A 22,397-nucleotide genomic window follows, 5' to 3' on the forward strand; every position below is an offset into this window, starting at 1 on the left:
GCTGGTGAGTTGTGCCCCAGCTGACTGTGAAGTCAGGGTGAATGTGCAAGGTCAGGGTAAATGTCAGAACAACCGCTCAATTTGGGTGGATAAATCCCGTTTTTAGTGGCCCATTGTGTGTGTTGGGACATGGTTAATGAGAACAAAAGTGCTTTGTTTGAAGAGTGTTTGTACATGGTGTTGACCAGCAGCAATCTATGGGCTCTGGCGGAACAATGGGTTTGTGAAGGTCAGGCCAGTCCAACACTGCGGGCTCGAGAATTAACGACGCTCTTGGAGGTCCAGAGATGGGACATGGGGGAATCTTCAAAGGCTGCTGACCATATATCATCAGAAAGCGAGGTCCTTGTGGGTGTTTTCTGCAGGAACATCACTGAAACATCTAAAAGTGCTGGACAGAAGCCCAGCTCCACAGCCTGTGCTTTGGCTGGCCACCAAGCAGTGCTTTGGGCATCTGAAATTGGTCAGCCACAGAAACTGCAGGGACGTGTGAGTGGATGAGTATCTGTTTGCACTAGAAACAGTTTTAGCAAATGAGAATGAAGATGGTTTTTGCTTTGTAATTACCTTACTTAAATAAGAGACAGATAAGGACTTGATGGCATTGTTACTTTGTTTAAAAGGTGACCATGTAACAATTTCTACAATACAGCTGATACACAATAGCGGTGTCACTTGGGCTGTGTTCTAGGAGGACAGGCCAGGGGGTTGAGTTTAAGTATTTCTTTACTAAATTTCAGTGATTTATTACACAAAATGTTTAATATTCTAGTGCTTAAGCTAAAATCTTTGTCTTTTATGAAGGATTTGATTCTGAGCTGTCTTAGTAGCTGTATCTGTTCAGCAGATTTTATCTGTTCAGATTTTCCAAAACGTATCTTTTAAAGCTAGACAGGATAGCATGTAACTGAAGATTCTTATGATTCTTGGAGGCAAACAACTTGCAAGTAAATCAGACAGCAGGATCAGGGCAAGAACTGATCCTTTGAAGAATCCTTTCTATTCCTTCTGGATTGTCTACAAGCTCAGTATATCTTTGGAGCTCTCTCTCTTGAAGTGTCTTTTCTGCATCTAAAATATGACCTCAGCCTTGCTGTCTCACCCATCTGAGCATGGTGCTAGCTGATGTTCTTTGCTGCTGCTGTGTCTGGGAAAGAAGTAGCAGCAGGAATTTGGAGACTGCCTGAAGTGCTGTTGTTGGCTTTCCACACATTTTCTGCCAGAGGCATGCTTCTCTTCCAGGTTATCAATTACAGGGTTTGTAAACTTGCTGGAGGAGTTGTGTTGCATGATTGCTATCTGGGAGAAAGCTATTCCCTCCTGGCCTCAATAGGTTAGCTGTTCCCTTCTGCCTCTGATCCAGCCTTGAACATCTTTTTCTCTTGTGAAAGACGGGGGACACGAGCTGACAGTGACTGTGACCTTGTGTGATGACTCTTGTTGGGCAAAGATACCAAAGCTGAAGGCGCAGGGTTTCAGGCTGTGTGAGGTGCTTTCCCCTTTTTTTGATGAAGAATGTTTAGAACTTATTTTGCCCCAAGCTGGAGCTGGTCTGTATGAACTCACATCTGTCTTGTAGCTGCTCCCCAAAATAGCTCCCTGCTTTTACTGCATTAACTCAAAGTGTGATGCTGTTATGTGGGAACACTTCATGTGTCTTGCCAGGAGGATTTCTTTGTGGTTTCAGTCTTCCTCATGAGTTAGGATGCTCCTGTGGTGGATTTGGTAATGTTTGTTTAGGCTGACTCCTCCTTGTTTGAGCAGGGTGGCTGAACACCTCTGGCACCTTTCTGTTTAACCATTTTCTAGGAAAATCCTGTGGATTTAGTCTTACTTGTGGCCCTGGGGTGTTGTTGTTGTTTTTCCCCATGTGGCTTCTTCAGTTTCAGTGCAGTTAAAGGATGTTGGCTGATGGTTATTCCTGTTCACTGGTGATATGGGATCTCCAAAGTCAGGAGGCAGCTTTGAGGTCTGCCATCTGCTGATGTCTGGAGGGTGGATTTGCTTCTCATGGTCAGAGAGGAAGCAGTCAGGCTGCATAGATGTAGCAAGAAATGCAGTTCACTGCCTACATCCTTCCTTGCCACTACTTTATTTATTGGCTGCTGATTCCATTGACTGTGAAGTCCTTTTATTCTTGTTAATCTGATATAGAGAGGATCCCCTGGCACATAATTTAAAGTAGACCTGTCAGATACTGATGTGAAATCCTGATCTGTTCAGAATGCAGTCATCCAGCAATTGCAATTCTGTGTTGTTTGGACCAAGGACAAATTTCATGGATACAGAAATAAGGATTGGTTGTCCTGGTTTTGTGCCAGGTCAAGATCTGGGCAAGAACCATCCCTTCTGAATTGTGTTTTCCATAGGAAGGCAGTTTAGGGGTGTGGGCAGGACAGGAAGGGTGTCATACTCCAGCACATCACCAGATCAGGATTTTGAGGTGCACCAGTGCCTGAGTCCTTCATTTTCAGAGAACCAGAGTTCATGACACCATGACCTTGTAACCTCTGATTCTGGGGAGGATTCATTCATTAAAAAATTGAAGTACTTGGTTGATTTCTTTAGCAGCAAAACAGGCTAGGTAATTCTTTTAACTTTCAGTCATATTTAGAAGAATCAAACTCTTTTTATTGTATAAATCAGGTGTCTAAAAGCTGTAGGGGACATGGAACTGCTGTTGTTTCAATCTCATATTTTTAACAACTTGCTGTAGTAAACATTGACTAGAACATAGCACAGTCATGTGTTAAATGTAAGGCCCTCTCTAGTTCATGGATATATCAGAAGCTTTCATTTAGAATATTCACAAAATAAAAGAAAAACAGATCTGGTTTTGCTAAGCTTTTTCTAGCTTTTTAACCATTTTAAAAGTTAAAGGCTGAGGAATTTTGTTTGGCATTGTGGTTTCTGTTCTGTTTTGAATTCCAGCTACCTACTATACTGCTTTTGGGTTTTTTCCTGGTAAAAGGGGAAACCTTCTTCTGTTGGTGTCAGGTATGCTAAATCAAGGCAAAAATTTGACATTTATTTTGGTTTGGTGTCTTTTTTTCAGGTAAAGAAAGCCTTTTTTGCCTTGGTGGCAAACGGTGTGAGAGCAGCTCCGCTGTGGGAGAGTAAAAAACAGAGTTTTGTAGGTAAGTAGTTCTGACATTTTTCAGGATTACTTGAATTTCCAAGGTGCTTTATTGTTCCAGAAGGTGGTCTGAGCCTGGCCATCACATAACATCCTAGAGAAATACTGGCAAAGAGAGTTTCTTTTCCCTCCTTGGGAGGAGTGAAATGTGCCAGCTTTCACAGCATTGCTGTGCCTTGAGAATCATGATGCCTCTTTCAGGTCCCATCCTTCTGAAATTCAGTCTCTAATATTTGCACTTCACTGTGTATTTAAAAATAAACACAATGGTCACAGGAAGGAAAATTTGAAAACAGGAACTATAAAGAGAATAATTTGATATTCCAGTATCCTGATACAAGTGCAGTAGGAGGGTGTCTCTGCCTGTGCTCAGTGAGGTGCAGTGAGGATCTCTTAAAACCAGAACTGAAGCTACATGATGTCCCATGCTGGGTGAAAAACATTAGATCTGTGTAGATCTGCTTTTTTAAAAATCATGTCATTTATTACCACAACAATAATCTTGCAAAACTGGATCTCTTTCAGTTAGAAAATGGGGTCACAGTGGCAGTGACAAATAGAATTATATGTATTTCTTGTGACCTGGAACATTGAGGATTCCTGGAAATGAATGGTAGATACTTTAAAAAGCATTTGTTAAAATATTTTAAAGCCAAGTGGGGAGGAGCAGTCTTGCAATACACCTTAGGAGTGCTGTGGTTTTTATTTTAATTTGATTTAATTTCATGTTCTGTCTATTACTAAGCTCTACTGATTTAAAGCTGACCTCCAGATTAATTTTTCCCTTCCCCATTTCTTAGTTTCTTCAGTTTAGATGTAAGAGTAGTAAACAGTGGAGCAATTGCATCTTCTCAAATCTAGAACTTGAAAGCTCAAAAAAGATTAATATTTTCAGGTAACTAAACTAATCATCAATATTATATTGCATAGCTTGGTGTTGGTGCTTAAAGTATGTATATGTATATACAGAATGGATGTGCTATTTTTTTCTTTTGAAAAGTCACATTTCCATACAGGCATTGAAGATTACCATGGAAATGGTTGAATGAAGTTCTGTAATAAGTAATAGTCAAGAAAAATGTATTATACTGTTCCTTCATTTGAGTCTAGGAGTCTGCCTGACTTGGCAAGTACATAATGAGAATGTCTCTTATTCAAAAAGAAAATAAAAGGCAAGAATAGTTCTCCAGCTTGGAAAGATATTCTAAACCCCCTCTTTTCCTTCCATGCTTTTGGGGGTGGATGTGGTCTGAATTCAAGGGGTTTTTTGAGTCAGATTGAAAGTGAGGAGGAGCACATGGGTTATAATATTGAATATTACTTCAGATGTGTTTTTATTCTATGGTTTTGAAATCCTACTGTTAAATAGTCCAATACCAGTAGTATTTTACATGGATTTAACATTTGTCATATTACATATTGTGAACATAAATAGCTGAAAGAGAAAAATAGAGAAATAGCTGAAAGTTCTATATGTTAAGTATATATCTAAAGACCTTTTTTTTATGTATCACTTGTTACAGGAATGTTAACAATTACAGATTTCATTAACATACTGCATAGATACTATAAGTCTCCTATGGTAAGTATAATGTTAAAATATCATTTGATCATTTGCCATACAGTACAGAGACTGATGTACCAGGCTGAAAGGTTTATGATGATTGTCATTATTATTTTAGTCTTCTCATGGTAAACTTACAAAGGCTTAGATGCTGTAAAAAATTACTGTTCTTGGAGTGATGGTAGAGAATAAACAAGTTAAACTAGTTAAATGTATGCAAATATTTTAGTTACATGGCTGAATTGCACAATCAGTTGGAGATCTGTTGACTTCAATTAACTGTAATTTGAAATTCCCATTGACAGTCAGTTGATGAAATTCTCTAGCTTTCATGTTCATGCAAACATTTACATCCCTTTCTTGCTCCTGTCAAATCACAATTCCCCCCTTACCAATTAAAACATATGTAGTATGTTTTACTAGCTAAAAAATCAAGAACAGTTGGATGGAGCAGACATCTGATGTATTTGCCTTCTCAAAGCTCATGTTACTTTTTAAAATTGATAGTGAAATTCTCATCAGGTGCCAGTAGTGTGGTGCACTGTCCTTTCTTCATGTTAAAAAATTCTTTTTTTCTCTTTGGGGATTGACAAGGAGTGGGGGGAGGAACAAATGACAAGTGCTTGCACACTGGTAACTTCTTTAAAATTGTTTCTGTGTTGCAATGACCCTCTGCATCAATATTACTGATCTTCCATGAGACTTTGCCTAATGAGTTCTCACTCATTTACATTGTCTAAGGTTCTGTTCATAGCTTCTGCTTAAACTGGCAGCAGGAAATAGGAGAAGCCTGAGAAGGGACAATATCTGACTTAAGTGATTGATGCAGTCCTCTGTAAGAAAAATAAATAAATGAATGTTCCATCAGGGAATGCTCTAATTTTAATAGGTGAGATTATGCAGAAAATATCATTCTTAAAGTATTTTAGTCACTTTTCCTGAAAGCACCAGGACATACAGTATGAAACACATTGCTACTCGTGTGCTAGACAAAATCCACCACTGAGTGATGAGGAACATCCAGGTGCTTTCTCCCTAAAGGAAATGCTCTTGCTTGTTAGTGATCAGGTAACTTCATTCTGTTGGCATTAAGAAGTCAGGTGATCAGGGTAAGCTTTTTACTGGTGTGGGTGTGTGAGGAATCCCCCAGGGGTTTACCCTGGATGGTTGTTTGAAGGTGGTAAAAATGATTGAGATGATGCCTCTGAGTCCAGAAAATACCTGTACTGCAAACCTAGGCCAGTAAAAGGCTTTCCTGTCCCCTGAAATGATAAATCCAGAATTGTACTCTGCAATAGGGTGCAATCCTGCCCCTTTCTCCTTGTTAGAAGAAATGTTGTGCTGGACTGTTCTTACTCTGTTAGATTTTCAGCAGTGAAATAAAATTATTCAGATGTTTACAATGTTAATGATGGGTTTTGAATGAAATTACTTCAACTTGAACTTCCATCCACTCATTGTAGGTTCAGATTTATGAATTGGAGGAGCACAAGATAGAAACCTGGAGGGGTAAGAATATTTACTACTTGGTTGATAATTTACTAAGTTCTGATGTTTTTCAGTGTAGTGGATTTTGAATCATAGACTTCTCTCCACATATTTTTTTAATGAAAGCAGAAATAGTAAAAGCTTCTCTTTGGGCTTCTATTCCTCATTTTTCTATCTGAATCAGCCATGGACTGATGATCTGGGCTGTGTAACACTTTGCCCCTTGTTCATGGCTCTTTGAGAAAGGAAAGAAGCCAGTGGAGTGAGGCACAGGTGGAGTGGGAATGAACAGAGCTGTGCCTGAGTGAGCTGAAAGTCGTGCAAAATTCTGGGTGTGAGCAGAGGTGCTGAATGCAGGGAGGCAGCTCCCTGTGAAAAGCAGTGTGTGTCCCATGGAGTGGCACATGGAGGTATCTGTGTGCAGCACACACTCACAGAGCCAGGAGGAGTAAAGGACCATTTGTTGTAATTGCAGTGACCTCTGCTGGTATCAAACTTAGTCCTGCTTTTAAATTTTATGTCTTTTTAATGTCAATATAGAGCACTGTGCATAAATGGTAGAATAACTAACTGTAAATTGCTGTCTGCCACTTAATTTTGTATGAATGAATTCATGAAATGCTTTCATAAAAAAGCTGATGTTTTCGTTTGAAGTGGTAACAGTCTATTAATTTTCTAACCACAGAGCTTTATTTACAAGAGACTTTTAAACCTTTAGTGAACATCTCCCCAGATGCAAGGTAGGATTTCACTGTTCACTCTGCTTAACTTGAAATACACTAACACTGTCTCAACTCTGAATTTAAGGCCTCTTTATATGTAAGAAGAAACAATTTGTTTTGTAAACTACAGTACAATAAAGAAGGACTGTCTTTTAATATAATCAAGAAGGGGTGAGAGCTTTTTTTATTGTGAGTGAAGACTTCTTTGATTATCCTAAGAAGGGAATTTTAAATTGAACTTTTGTGGTTTATCAGCATAACTGTTCTGGTAAATGAGCTAGACATGGGTCAAAATTAAAATGCAAAACAGCCAATAGGATGACCCCTTCAAGCTAGCCTGCAGGTCATCTTTATTTCCTGAAAATCAAAACATTTAGAGCTTGTTCTCAGCAGTCACAGTATTGGGAACTTAGAACCCTTCCCTTAACTGAAGGAAAGACTATATCTCTGTGGTTTGTTCTGCTCTACTGTAAGGCTCTGTTTCTTAGAATATAAATGACTGTCTTTTTCTTCTTGATGGAAGTTGAAAGAAATAGGTTTTAAACTGTCATTATATCTTATGTAATAAATAACTTGAGAGGGAGATTTAGTTGATCTCTTAAATCTTGAGCACTACTGAATTGCTGAACTGGAGGGTGAATTTCTGGTTCTTGCTTTCAGTTTGTGGAGCAGGATTGTTTGTGCCCTGGTGAAGGGAGCTCCAGTGATTACATTGCAGTAATGATATGCAGTACCTCACTGGAATTGCCATTTAACCATGAATAAGTCATTCAGTTCAGTCATGAGGGATGTATTTTGAATGGTGGCAGGTTGCAAATAATATTGTTAAGACAATAAAATGGCCATAATTGTTTTCAGTCAGAGTGCAGCGCGAGCAGCTTTGCCATCAAGAGGATGCAGTAAAACTTTTATAAAAGGTTACAGCAAGTCAGCTTCACACCTGATCCAGAGGTGGGCTTGGGTTGTGGGACAGTCAGAGTGCAGCACTTGGGATTGTTAAACACTCACTCCAGGAGTGGGGTCTGCAGCAGTGGGGGAATCTTGGCTCTGTGACCATTAAATGGGGCTGTTTCATCCCTGTGGTGGACTCAGAACACACAGCTTGTCTCTGGGAAGAAGCCTACTTCAGCAAGTAGGTGTTTATCAGAGTTTCACCAACTTTTTTACTTGTAACTTATTGCAGTTGTTGGTCAGCTGCTTTATCATGGTCTTAATACACCGAGGGAAAAAGTAAAAAGTCTCTCTTGTAAGAAGAGCAGACTTGCACAGGTTGGAGTGTTGCTAAATCCTAGTCTGCAGTGCTTGGGAATGTTTTAGATCTCCTAAGGATAATTTTTTGCCAATCCCCAGTGATAATTCAGTGAAATTATTAGGTAGTTGTTTGGGGTTATTCACATATATGCATGTAGCCATAAAAATGCCCTTTGTAGAAAATGTTACAGAAATTTGGGATTGGGATTCATTAAGTGCAGGAACTCCATTTTTCACAGTTTGTCTATTAACAGAAAGACCCATTCTGAGTGCAGGGATGCTGCAAGCACAGCACTTGCTGGAAAAACTATTTACAGTTGTGAAAAAATATTTTTTCTATACTTTATACCACAAAATGAACTTTCCATGACATTTTCTTAATGGGTTTAGATTTCCATGAGCATATAGTTGTTCATGTGTTGCAAAGCAAAAAGCTGCAAAAGTTAGTTTGAAATCCCTTGGTTTCTGTTTTTTATAGCATTAAACATAATGCAAATAATTACCAATTATAAATTTCATGTGGGTTTATAAATGTGTGCATATGTATCACTGGGCTTTACTTGTTGTTAGCTAGAATTCATTAAAAAAATAAAATCTTTTTCTCCTCAGCCTTTTTGATGCTGTATATTCGTTGATCAAAAACAAAATCCACAGATTGCCAGTTATAGATCCAGTCAGTGGAAATGCACTTTATATACTTACCCATAAAAGAATCCTCAAGTTCCTCCAGCTTTTTGTAAGTATTTAAAGCTATGCTGTGCTTAACTGATTTTTTCCCCCACAGTAGACATCTGATATAATTAAGTAATTAAAGTCTTAGTGCAGAAATTTCATAATGAATTTCCAAATTCATTGTGTCTTTGTGTATATTTTATTGGTAACAGGGAAATGAAAGCTTGCTATAAGGCCTATAATTTACCTTTTCTTTGTTTTACTCCTTTAAAGAAACCTCAACACCAAGGACTTGTCTAATGGTGTAATTTGTTGTTGTTTCTGGAACATCTCCTCAGGTTCAGGAGTTTGTTTACATGAAAATAAAAATGAATTGTCTCCCAGAGATGAGATTGTCATTACTCTGTAGTAATGCTAGTCACAGCAACGAACAGGAGGCCAAACAAAGCACCAAGAATTCAGAATAAATATTCACATTAATGTTTTCTATCTTCTCTCTGCAGTTTTAGTGGGAACGACATAGCTTAGGATCTACAGCTTTTAGTGATGTGTTACTATAAAAGAATGGAGCAAAAGTCCTAGTTCTATTTAGAGCTTTGAACAGAGTTATTTAATTTCTTAATTTCTGCTTTGAACAGAAGCCCCTTAGGTTGTTTGGGTTTTGTATTAATGTGGAGTCAGGAACCTGCAGTGACCTGTAACCATCACTTGGAGTCTGCAGACAGATGTGAATGTCCGAGTAAATCCATTCCTTCTGACTCCCCTAGATGTCAGAGATGCCAAAGCCTGCCTTTATGAAGAAGAATCTGGATGAACTTGGAATAGGAACTTATCACAACATTGCCTTCATACATCCAGACACTCCTATCATTAAAGCCTTGAATATATTTGTAGAGCGAAGGATATCGGCGCTGCCCGTGGTGGATGAGTCAGGTGGGTACCAAAGTGGGCAGGGAAATGCTGCTGGGCCCTGCACTGGTGCTGGGAAGGAGGGGAAAACACCAGGAAAAGTTTAAAAAAAAATTTTAAAGGCAATTTAAACAATTAAATATAATTTATTAATTAATTCATTAAATATTTAAAACAAAATTAAAATTATCTAAAATAATTTAAATTTTAAAAATAATTTAAAAGGGGAAGAAGATAAATCTAAAGAAATAATGCACAGTGTAGGTTGATAGGCTTGGAAGAATTTTATTTTTTGATAAGTTGGGCTTTTTTTTTTTTCAATCTTTCCTTCTTGACCTATCATTACTTTCTTGTAATTATAACAGATGAAAGCAGGTAGCAAGAAAACTGATACTGTATTTTAAGCACTCTGTTTTTCTTTTCTTTTTAGGAAAAGTTGTAGATATTTATTCCAAATTTGATGTAATAGTAAGTATATCTCTTAAACTCTATTAAATATTTTATATGTAGTAAGCATTTGCAAATGAATTTGTTAATGTGGCAGTTTTATTTTGTTCCTTTGGCTGTAATTAACAAACTGAAGGAAAGAGATCCAATTCAACCTGCACATATTTTTTTTTTTAATTACTACTTTTATTTAAGTTACCCTTAGTAGTGCTATTTGCACACAGGCTTTTATTGCCGTGGATGTTACCCAGAATAAGATCTGGCTGGGCATAATCCAGAGGAGGGGATCAAGGCTGGTGAAAAGGTTGGAAGGAATATTCTGGGAAGAATATCTGAGGACTCTGGGTTTGCCTGGTGACGAGAAAGGGACCCAGGGCTGATGGGCTCATGGCTCCTGGGGCTTCCTGAGGAGCAGAAATGGAGAAGGAGGTGCTGAGCTCTTTCCCTGGGACATGTGGGAATGGTCCAGGTGGGGCTTTAGGAGGGATTTCTTTGCCAGGAGGTGGCTGAACACTGAACAGCCTTCCCAGGGAGGTGGTGGCCAATGCCCCAAGGCTGTCAGTGCTCAAGGGGCACTTGGGCAGTGCCCTCAATAAAATGTCTCAGCTTTCCTTCCTCCCTGGAGTGTCAGCACTTGGAGCAGGTGATCACTGTAGGTCCCTCACAGCTGAACTGTTCTGTTCTTGTTGGTTTCTGGTTTTGAGTGAGGATTTCCTTCCTCCAGCTGCTGCCACAGCAGTCTGTCCTCAGAGAGAATGCAGATTTCTCTGTGCAGTCTGAGCACTTTGTACAGCTCGACCTCCTCAGTGATGTAAAAACTGCTTGGCCCATTCTTTTGTGTGTCTGACTCCAGAGTCTTGCATCTGTATTCCTTCTGCTTTAGATCTAATCCAGGATTTCCCTCAAGATTCTAATTGCATACCCAGATTCCTGCCATGATTTACCAGCCTCCAAGAGCAAGGGCTTTTCTGTTCTCATGGCTTTCAGAAACTTGAAAAAAAATTATATATATTTATCCCTACCCTCTCCCAGCTGTGTGCTCCTGCTTTCTAATGGCAGCATCTGACAGCTACATTATTTTCTAGAGGTTTCACTGCCCAGGTTGCCACCAACTATCTGCACTAAAGAAGAATCCAGATGTCTGAAACACTGCCTAGAAAGCCTTCAGTAAAATGGAGAATAGTCCCAAGTGGAAATACTTTAAGCTTATAAATATCTCTGACTGCAAACATTGTTCTTAATACTGAAAATTCTGTGATGTCACTGCTCTTGCCTGTCATTTCTAGGCATTTGTTTTCATTATTTGGGATTCTCTGCTGTGTAAGATCCTGTTCTGCCATAAAAGCTTGTCAGGGAATGGGCAGTAGCTGCAGACAGAATGACCTGATGTATCAAAGACAATGAAATTTCCCTTTTGGTGGATTGAGTGTTTCAGTTTATTTTGTAACTCTGTTAGATTTTGAGGCAGGACATGTTTCCTTCATTTCCCATTCTTCTTTAGAAAGACACCAAAAGGAAGAGGGCTGCTCATGTTTATCACTTCTCATTTTAAGTGAAGAGGCAGCAAATTGGATTTTTAGAGATGTTGGATCATTTATCTGGAAAAAAATATGTATTGGGAATTAATTGGGATTAATTGGGATAAACACTCCTCACCACAAAGGTATAATTTTTAGGATATAATTGTTTGCACAAGCTAACAACATGGGAAAGAATTAGGGCATCTATTGATTTGGGTTATTATTGGTGTTTTCCTCACATGACCTAGTTTGCTTATTAGGTTTCTAAATAAATCTAAATTCTAGATAAGAATCTAAAAGATTCTGTTCTTAAAAGATAATCACCTCTGAGCTTCCAGATTTCATCAGGTTGCTTCAACCTGATCTTCAGCTGTAAAAGAAGGAAAAAAATTGTAATCTGAAGTGTATGGATCTGATCTTCCAATAAACAGAATTTCCAAGATGGTGATTTTTAACTTTTAACCATGTGGCTAATATCCTTGCTTGGTGGTTGAAGCTATGCCTGTGTGTGCAGTTGGCTAAGTTAATAGATTTCTTTAATTCTAAGAGTTTTGAATTAATTTTTAGGTTCTTGATTGGGGAAACCTGGGAATAGAATGATGTATAGGAATAGCTTTATATTGCTCCAGTTATTGTGTCTAGGGTGACTTCAAGTTTGCAGAGGCTTTTTATGTCCTCTCAATGTCCTTCATTAGGAGCTGGTTAAATTAATTAACTAAAATTGTTTTTTATCTTCATGATCACCTTGAACCTGTCTTGTCACGTTTGGTGTAATTCAGTCAGAAAACTTGACCCGAGTATCTTCTAGCCAAAATTTAATTTAATTTTATTGCTTGGTCCAGTGCTTTCATTTAAGAGCTCTCTCTTTGTTCTTCCTTCAGTGCCTCAGCAGCAAAATCAGTAGGCCAGGGTGTGCCAGCACTTCTAAAATAGTGGTCTCACCTACAGAAAGCTTTTGCAGGTCTGGACAGAGTCCTCTCCCTGCAGGCATGATCCTGTTCTTAGAATGAAAGTGAAAAATGTCAGCTTTCAAATCCTTTGAATCTCTTCCTTTTAGTGGTGGGGATGGGGTTTCATTGTTATTATTCTTACAGTGCTTATTAAAGTACACCCAGACACACAAATTGTCACTGAGTGACTGCACCAGCTGAGTCCAGGAGAGGGAGTTTGAGCCCACAAATTAGGAAGGTGAAGAGTGAATTTGCTCTCCACTGAGCTCTCAGACACTGACATCCACTCTGTGGGTGGTGTTCAGAGCAGTTGGTGCCTTCCCCAGCCCTATGAAAAACAAACAACAGAGAATTGTATATTCTGTGAAACCTGAAGAGCTTCACCTTTGCATTTGCTACTCGTGGCAGAAGCAGGGTGAGGGACACCAAGAAAAGATGAACTGCAAAATAAGATTTTCACTGGCCTAATGCATCTCCCCAGTTTTATCAATGAGCCCAGGCTGTCAGATGGTGTTCAGCATCATTGTGCTCGACAGCTCCCAGAATCTGAAGAGCATCTGCTTTGTTTAATGTTTTACTTGGAATGGACTCATCTTAGACCAGAAATGCCTATCTGCTTGATGCCAAAATATTTACTTGATGGAGTGCTTTGTTACTAAGTACTGAGCTGTCTGATGTGGCCTGGCTTTGGTTTGTTTTTTTTTTTGCAGAATCTTGCTGCTGAAAAAACGTATAATAACTTAGATATCACAGTGACACAAGCCCTGCAGCACCGCTCCCAGTATTTTGAAGGTGTTGTAAAGTGCAGTATGCTGGAAACACTGGAGACCATTGTGGATAGAATAGTGAAGGCTGAGGTGAGTCCCTGCATGAGAAGTTACAATTTGTGTTATGGAACTGATAAACAGTACAAATTTTTCCTCTTTAAGTTGTTTTGATTGCTTGGTGAAAGTATTTTTTAATAATTATATTTTAATAATTGTATTTAATGATATAATATTTATTATATTAAATATTTTAAATTATCTAATTACTTTTTAATAATTACAATTACTAATATTTAACTCAGTCTGCTCTGTACACTCAAGTTTTAGATGTGCAAAATATTTCACAGTATAACTGAATATCATTACAGGTATTTGCATTTCTTCCTTCACGACATTAACTAAACTGAATGCAAAGCATTCCCAAGTTTCTTCCAAGCCTGTCATAAATTTTGCAAACAAATCATTTGTTAAACTCCAGTTTATAGTTTGGCTGAGGAAATTTATTGGGTGCAACTCATTTTGATGCATGATGGAATCCTGCACTGCTCTCATAGAAATGCAGCCAAACAGGGCCATAAAGTAAATTCTTGTGAAGAAGCCTTCACTAACTGCTCTTGTAAATTTTTATCTTTGTGCTGTCCATTCTTTTGCTGCTGTTTATCTTGTTTGTTAGTACTGGGAACTCCCTTACATGCACAGGTGAATGAGTTTGTAGGTCTTCCTCCCCTGTAAGGCTTCTCTGCAGAAGAAAATCAATATTCCCGATTTCAGTCATCTCTGAGGTGTGATCCTCCACCTCAGAGCTCCATTTAGATGCTTTAACTTCATCAGTTACAAAATTTATTTATTTTTTAGGGTTGTAACCAGGCATGTACTTGACCTGAGGAAAACTTCCACTTTGTTAAGAAGCCCTTAGAACCTCATTAGGCAATTTCTACTTGAAACTTTGAGTATTTGCTTGAGCTTACTACTCATGAATTGAATAATTTTAGCATTCCTGATACACAGATTTCAAACTTGGATTATTTTCTTACTATCTTTAGAAGCTTTAGACATTTGTGTTTTAAGAACAACTCCTACCCTCTCTTTCAGTCTAAACACAGTGAGCTTACATGTAAAAATGAGTCAGTCAAAACTGCTACACAGCTATTTTTAGCTGCCAGACAACTTCTTGATCTTACAAGCAATTAAACAAATGAAACATTGTCCATTTTTCTCGAATTCATTACACTGAGAGAGGAATAAAATTATTCAATATGTGCATATGCAGATACAAATAAACCTGTTTAAAACATCACCAGCGCAGTTTTATCAAAAATAAAACATTTTCTCTCAACTTTATAGTGAAGTGAGATAATTCACCTGGGTAAAAGTAAACATTTAGTAGGTTCTGAACTTAAGACAGACACTTCCCTGGTTCTGCACTGGCTTTTCTCAGTTTGCTCTGGCCAATAAGCCTCAGGATACAGGAGTATCCACCTAATTTCCCTGCAGTTAGGACAAAAGTTTTGTGGTGTAAAATGTTCCATAGAAGAGGTTTGTAAGGATAAGATCATTGTTTGAAAATGTGGTCTTACTGTTGATAAATCTTTCTTCCAAGCTGTGTCCTTGTCTTTATTTGCATAGATAAATTGAATCCTTTTTCTGTCTTAAACAGTCTGTTTAAAACAAATTGTTTTAAAACCAATCTGGCACTCACTTTCCATCTCTGTGAGAAAAACTAAGTTCAAACCAACTCAGAGATGTCAAAATACAACAAGTTTTAGTGTGTGTCTCTCTGCTGAGGAAGTGTTTTTCAGAAGGAATCCCCATTTTATTACTATATCTAATTATTTTGGAGACCACAGGCTGAGCTGGTCAGAGGCTGGAACTTGGGGAAAAGTGTTTGATGTGAGTGCCACATTTTGAGAGCAGAAGTATTTTCAAGACTTAGATCTCATCTTACCTGTCACTTCCCATCAGATTCTTTGCCAGTCAGCCAGCTGTATTCCTTTTAAACAGGCACTATTTTCATTTATGTAGGGCAAGCATGGCTGTGTTGCTGTGAGGGAATTGCTATTCCTGACATTTTGAACCATTTTTGGGTTGTTTTTTCCTACTTGTCTTCATGCTGCTTTACTTTAGGGGTTTTGTTTGTTTCTTTGTTTGTTTTTCTTTGCTTTGCCTACTTTAAATCAGATAAATATATCTGAGGCTGTTTTCCTGCTGGCAGGTTCATCGTTTGGTGGTGGTGAATGAAGCTGATAGCATTGTGGGGATCATCTCCCTCTCTGACATCCTACAAGCTCTGGTACTCACACCTGCAGGTATGGATCTGCCCCTGCTGGCTTTCAGTTACTGCACAGTGATAAAGGTCTGATTTTCAGCTTTTCTAACTGATTATAGTTCTTAAATACACAAGTCATTTCAGGAAGAGAAGCTGACAGAATATTAACTGTCAGTCTCCTGTTCACTGAGGAGAGCGTGCAGAAGCTTCATGAATGTCCCTGCTGCTCATGTATCTTTTCTAGGGGGAAAAAAAAAAAAAAAGTTCTTGATTAATATTTTAAGTGGATGGAGCTGAATGTATAGACAACATCTACAGCAGGGCACCTTCTGAGTTTCTGTACTCTGGCCAAGTGTGGTCACAGCTGTGTTTTCCACTAAAAAAAAATCACTTCTTGGAGCCTTGCTGTTGTCCAGCTGTGCTTGGCTGGCACAGCTTCAGTCAGAGATGGCACCTCAGCCCAGCAGAGCTCTTCCAGTATAAAACTCCCTTGTGATCAGGTTAAATCTCTAGTAATCAATCTGAACATGACCAGGTTCCTTTTAGCAAAAGCATCCAGCAGTGGGTTTATTTCTGCTGCTTGGTTGGGAGGGTTTGGTTTGGCTGGGTTTAGTTTGGTTTTGGTTTTAAGTTTTGCCCAATTTCTTTACCTGCTTTATGTTTTTAATTGTAACTTCACTTTAACCCCATTCATTACTTCAGTGTCACAAGAACTAAAGCAAAGCCCTGTTTTGGCTCTGTCAGGAAGGCAAAATATCTTGAGGAATATTACTGTTTAGCCTCAAAAAAAAAAAAAAAATCAGACAAATAGAGCCAGATACATACTTCAAAAAACCCCCAAAAAGTCAATATGTGAGCTTAACTGACATCTCTTGCCTGCTCTGATAGATAACATAATTATATAAAAGTGTTTTTTCCTCTGTAGACTTAAAAAAAAAGTAATGTACCTTGTTTAAATAGAAATATTTCTGTTCTGAAGAGAAACAATCAGCCTTACTGCTGGAGGTGTTGTGTCAGTCCATCTGACTGGTGCCTTTTAATGACCTGGAAGAGCAAGAGCAGAACGAGGAGCCCAACTCTCTGTGAAATCATGGATGAGAAATCAGCCCAGAGGTCTGGGTCAGATGGAATCCTTGCCTGGGGAAAGAAGAGGGAGGGTTAAAGACAAGCAGCCAGTCTTGGCAGAGGAGGGAGTTTCATCCATGACTGGAGGGTAGCAGGATCCCAGGAGAGCAGATTTTAGTGCTAATGGTGCAAAGTTCAGACAGAAAAGATGCATTTGGGTGCTGACAAAGCAAGAGCTTTGTTGTACTGGAGTCACATGGACACCTATGTTGGGACTCTGGGCTGAGCTAAAAGTGCTCTGGAATTATTGCAAAGGGCAGCTCCTGCTCCCACTCTGGGGCAGCACCATGCTCTGAGATCCCTGAGCTAACAGGAAACTGAGCCAGCAAAAAAGCTGCAGTTCAGTCAGCCTGGCACTCTGAACCTGCCCACAGAACAGTCTGGTACTGAGCACAGGGGTTAGAGCAACAGGCAGGGCAGGATTGTGCCACTGCAAGAGAGGAGGTGAGGGAAGGGTTTTGGGGAGCAGCATCAGGTTGCATTTCCACAGGCAACTGGCCAATTTTAGACTAGAATTTGTCTGATGCAGGGAGGATATCTGCCATGTAAATCTGATTTGTAGAGTATGGAGTGTGACTTTGCTCCTGAGAACACCAGATAAATCACTTGTCCAGTTCTCTTCACAGATGGAAAGGAAAATTTATTGACTGGCAGGAATTAAGACCAGCCTGTGTTTGGGAAAAAATTAACAGCTGTGATGTGAAAACATTTAATGAATCTTTCAGTGTTTGATAATACATTACAAGTAGCAACTCCAGGTTTCTGGCAAGAGATTCTTATTCTGTAGAATTGGATGCTGAATCCAAGCTCACCACAGGGTTCAGCCATTGCCCAGCATGTCTGAGTATCTGGAGAAGAGGTGAGATGTGCTGCACAGTCCTGCTGGACAGGTCTCTCAGAGCCCTGCTGTAAGCAAAATCTGCCTGTGAGCCAGGAAAAATGGGTCCATCAACAAAGTGTAGTTAAACTAAATTCCTACATCGTTTGTGCTCAAGCAGGACTCATTTTCTGGGGGCTGTTGTGGTGATTAAGCTTGGCTCTAAGCTGAGGGACAGGTTTGGGCTGTGGGTTTTTAGTTGGGAGTTTTTAAACAAATTTTTTTTATGTGCTGGGGAGAATCTTCAAAGGCATTTGGAGTAACTTCCCAGAAGGGTTACTTCAACTTAGCAGTGAAATTAAGGCAGCGATGGTCTCGAGCCTCCCTCACTCTGTCTCACGTTGGCATTTAGCAGCCCTGCAGTTTATTCTCTATAAATGTTGTGTTCAGGAGTGTGATTTTGGTAATGTGATCAGGGAAAGTTGCAGCAATTGGAATGAGCTGCTCCAGTTGTGTGTGGCCAAGGGAATGACAGCTGCTTTCCTCTTCTGTTCCAGGTGCCAAACAAAAGGAGAACGAGAGCGAATGACTGCTGTGAATGTAAACATTTGTAGGAGAACTTGAACAGAGTTTCTGGGTCGTTTGTCTCAAGAGCAGTGACTGCAGTGGAACAGAGCAGGATGGTTGAGAATGTGTTTTGGGACTTAGTGATGGATGATGAGTCTCTTCCCCCCAGTGATGTCGCAAAAAAAGCAGCATGACAAAAGCTTATGTTAAAATGTAGGCTCGTATTTCAAAATGTCTTCAAAACATTTGCTGGAAGACTTCACATGATGTCCTTCATTAAAATGCACTGTATTCTGAAACTTTTTCATTTTGTATTTGACAGAAGTCACTGGTCAGCAATGGATATATGTGGCATAAGGCAAGTGTATGGCATATTCATATCATAGTGCCTTATGTCAAAATACAGCAATATGTCATCACTGTTGCCCATCACTGTCAAAGGAAGTGTTGTGCTAAACGAGACACTGTATTTGAATGTGAAAGTCTTTAAACCTAAAACCAAATCAGTTTCAGTTCTCATTAGATTTGTCATAAAAGCTGTAATTTGGGTATCGGTAGACTTCTTTAAAACTTCAATGACAGTTTTGTGTTCAATGTTGCATTCTGAACTGAAATGTAAAACAAGACTGATTTAAAACCAGCTTTATTTATTTTTACTTTCATGACAATTTTTTACACATCTTTGGTGGATAGCTAAAATTTCACCATATCCATTAATAAACTGTTGATTGTTATACAAACAAGTGGGAGATTTTTCTCATTATTTAAAACTTTGGAGTTGCAGAAGCCGTGCCCTGTTCACCAGTCTGTTACTTGAGCCGAAGATTTCGGAAGCATGGATTGAAAGTGCTCTGTCCTGTCATACACAGGCACCACGGAGGAAATGAGGTGCCAGAGGACAATATTTTCACCTGTATTAAAGTGTAAAATGATGTTTGTACAACGAAAACCCAAAACTTTTTATTGTATATGATTTGTACAGAAGCGGAGGAGTGAGGAAAGCTGTGGGGTATTTGCTAATGTAAATGTACTGTAAAGTTTGAAGATGAGACTTTTATAATTGTAGATTCTTGTAGATGGAAGAAATTAAACCCTACAACATCAGTTTGGTTTTAGCAGTTCGTGCCAAGTTCTTTCGCATGTATGAATGTACATGCATTGGGATTAGTGCAAACCAGGAGTATTCTTATTTTCCTCTGAATTTAAAGGTGGCTTATGCTGATGGGATACTGTAGGTAGGACTTCTGTACTGTGTTTCCAGCCTGAATACTGCACTGGAATAATGCAGGAAAGGGATACAATATTTTTTCATTTATAAATATGGAGGTAAAAGGTGAACGGTTTCCAGTTTGCTTATAAAATGTAAATATATTAGCAATAATAGTAATGAAAAACTTTCTTCAGAACTTTTCTCCTTTCTAGAATTTAAATTCTGAACTATATGTCTAAAAACTTCCTTACAGGTATCTTTCATGACTAAAAATATTCCTGTAGTACATGATGGAAACTGTTCACTTAGACTTTCTTCCACTTTCTTACCTTGTGAAAAACATTGTCAGCACCTTTTCTGACTGGGTAAATATTGACTCTGTTCCCTGCAATTCCAGGTGGTGTTGAACTGGAGCAGCTGCTTTGTCCTAAGAGCACCAGCCTGGTGCTGGTTGCTGCCATCAGAGCTGACCTCAGCCCAGCTCTTATTATCCTCATGTGGGAGATGGAGCAATTCAAACTAAAAATAGTGGCTTTCATTCTTCATAGGGTGTGTGGAGGGGAGAATCTGTGGCAGGAAACTGATGCAGCCTAAGTGGGCAGTAGTGCTACCTGCAAATGCCACAGAAACCACATGGGTGCAGCTTTGTGAAAGCAAGGTTCTGCTCCAGCACAGGCACTGCAGCCTCCTCTGGGAGATGGGCTGGCAGGGAGGTGCCCAAAAGCATCCTGGCATCTCTCTATCAGTTGTCTGCATGAGCCCGTTCTTCAACCCTCTGGTCAAGGTATTTTTAAAGATAAGGGTTGAACCACTGGTAATTTTTTAATATCTGTTTTATAGCACAAATTCTTCTGTCCCTGTTCATGCAGATGCTGTGGGCCTGCCTGTGTGCTGCAGTGTGCAGAAAGCCAGAATGAATTTGCAGTTTTCAGATAACCACATGCAAGCTTCCCATTTTCACATTATTACAACTGCTGTTGACATGTTGTGGACACAGAACTAGCAAAAATAGGGAGAACAGCCTCCTCAGTGGCACAAAACTGTGTTTAGAGAATTTCCCCCTTTCTTTCTGGAATTCAGCTCTGAAGTGTGCATTTGTGAGTGGCAGAGCCACGATGTGACCCCACCAGCACGAATAAACAGCAGTGCCATCAAAACACACTCTGCTTGTGCTGGCACAAGTGCCAGTGCTGATGCAGTAAACAAAGCTAAAGAAATCTTGTCGTTTTTAATAGAGATCAGTTTTCTACAGAGCTAGAAAAATGCTTGTTCCAGCATAAGGGAGGGACAGGAGTAGGTGAATGAGGGTGGAGAGAGGAGGGGTGACTCAGCAGTGCTGCCGCATCTTCCAGATTAAAGGGAGAGTGGAACTGAAGCTTCAGTCTAGAGCTCTCCATGTCGCTCATTAGAGGTCTCAGCCATGAAAAAGAATGAATAAAATGTCACTAGACCCCAGTTCTTGTGCATTCTCCCTTCTGGACAGGCAGCAAGCGGTACTTAGAGATCTGAGACCACACCAGCAGCTCCAGAAGCTCCTTTTCTTGTCACAGAGAGGACCATGCTGCAGATGGAGGGGTCAGTCAATGTCCCCTGTGCCTCCTGAAAGCCTGTTCAGTAGTGCAGGTGAAGAAATGGGTTCTATTTTAACCAGCAGGACTGTAATAACACGTGATTGATGCCTTTGCTTTCCTGTGCATTTCCTTGCACAGCAAGAGATGTCTGTGAAAGATAATTATTCTGAAGGGCTTGTCTTGGAAGGGCTTTTACCTACTCTGGGTATTTTTAACTGCTTAGGTGTAAGAAAATGTTTCCTACCAGACTTCAGCCCTCAGTATTTTTCAGTACCTAGAGATGCTCTGAACTGAGGAAAAATCACCCTTTGCTGACATTGATGAAAATCATTTTCCTGTTTTACTTCTGGAATCTTTTAGGTAAAAGGTCTGAGATCAGATGGTATTTGCTGTTTGCTAGGAAGTGAATTCAATTATTGTGTATCTGAGGCCTATTCATCTTTTATTAAGGGATACTGTTGTGCTGGGAATGTTGGAGTAAAACAGAAAGAACAAGCCTTGATTTCCAAGGCCTGAGCTCTTGTCCTCATGGCAGACAGGAGGAATCTGACTGAAGCAGTTCCAAGACTGCACATGGAGAACACTTCTTGCCATTTTTGGAGGGAGCACAGGGTAAGTTGGAGCTTTTCAGTTTTGGTCCAACTAGAAGTGAAACCACACGTGCTTAATCCTGTCTCACAGCAGGCCCTGTAACTGCTCCCACTGAGCTCTCCAGGCAGCTTTAGAAGTAACCAGTTTACTTCTAAAGTTTCTATGAACTTTCACCCATATTGAACACTTATTAAGGGTAATTTCCAGAGGAAAATGCCATTCCGGATAATTTAATGCTACCCTTGTACCCACATAATGCATTTATGCAAAAAGAATGTTCTGCAGACACTGCTCTTTACTCTTCACTTCAGGACTTAATTTATATGTGGTTTTGAAAGTCACTTTCTTGGTACTCATCTGTTTTCTGGTGGTTGCAGTCAGACCTGTTCCTGCTGAAGTGAATGGGCAGGAGGTGACCTGCACTCACACATCAAGCTGATTCCTTCAGAAAAAACCCCGTGGAACGTGTGTCCCTGCCAGCTGCACACCAGGACCTGCAGGGCACCAACCCCTGGTGTCAGCAGCCCCTCTGAACCGAATTAATCCCTTAATTTGCTTTACCAACATTTTGCCAGCGTTTCTATCTGAATATTGCAAAATGCAATCCCTATGAAAAGGCAGGAGGGAGCAGAAACAAGTGCAAGGCTGAACTGAATGTACTTTGTAACCTCTGCAGGCAGCAAGGGCTGTGCTGTGCCTGTGGAAGCACGCCCAGTGCAAACACTGGACACACTTCAAAACACTCCTTGGGAAGGTCCTGCTTTGCTGAAGGACAGAGCAGGTAATTGTGCTGGTAATTGCTGCTGTAGGAATTGAAGGTACAA

At 39.7% G+C, this 22,397-nt stretch overlaps 1 protein-coding gene across 2 annotated transcripts in view; it reads left to right on the forward strand.

The window, feature by feature from the left end:
• The window catches only part of LOC311151078 (5'-AMP-activated protein kinase subunit gamma-2), a 109,004-nt gene extending 89,699 nt beyond the window's left edge, over positions 1–19,305 (forward strand). For both annotated transcript variants that reach the window (XM_084201225.1, XM_084201226.1), the window contains exons 5-14: positions 3,056–3,137; positions 4,660–4,718; positions 6,164–6,209; positions 6,874–6,928; positions 8,771–8,897; positions 9,601–9,766; positions 10,173–10,210; positions 13,370–13,516; positions 15,639–15,732; positions 18,192–19,305. In XM_084201225.1, the coding sequence (XP_084057351.1) occupies positions 3,056–3,137; positions 4,660–4,718; positions 6,164–6,209; positions 6,874–6,928; positions 8,771–8,897; positions 9,601–9,766; positions 10,173–10,210; positions 13,370–13,516; positions 15,639–15,732; positions 18,192–18,223 (846 nt within the window). In that variant the 3' untranslated portion in view covers positions 18,224–19,305. The remainder of the gene's footprint in view (positions 1–3,055; positions 3,138–4,659; positions 4,719–6,163; positions 6,210–6,873; positions 6,929–8,770; positions 8,898–9,600; positions 9,767–10,172; positions 10,211–13,369; positions 13,517–15,638; positions 15,733–18,191) is intronic.
• Positions 19,306–22,397: the final 3,092 nt, after the last annotated feature.

Source organism: Fringilla coelebs (genome assembly GCF_963513975.1).
Source record: "Fringilla coelebs genome assembly, chromosome: 1".
Taxonomy (NCBI): Eukaryota; Metazoa; Chordata; class Aves; order Passeriformes; family Fringillidae; genus Fringilla; species Fringilla coelebs.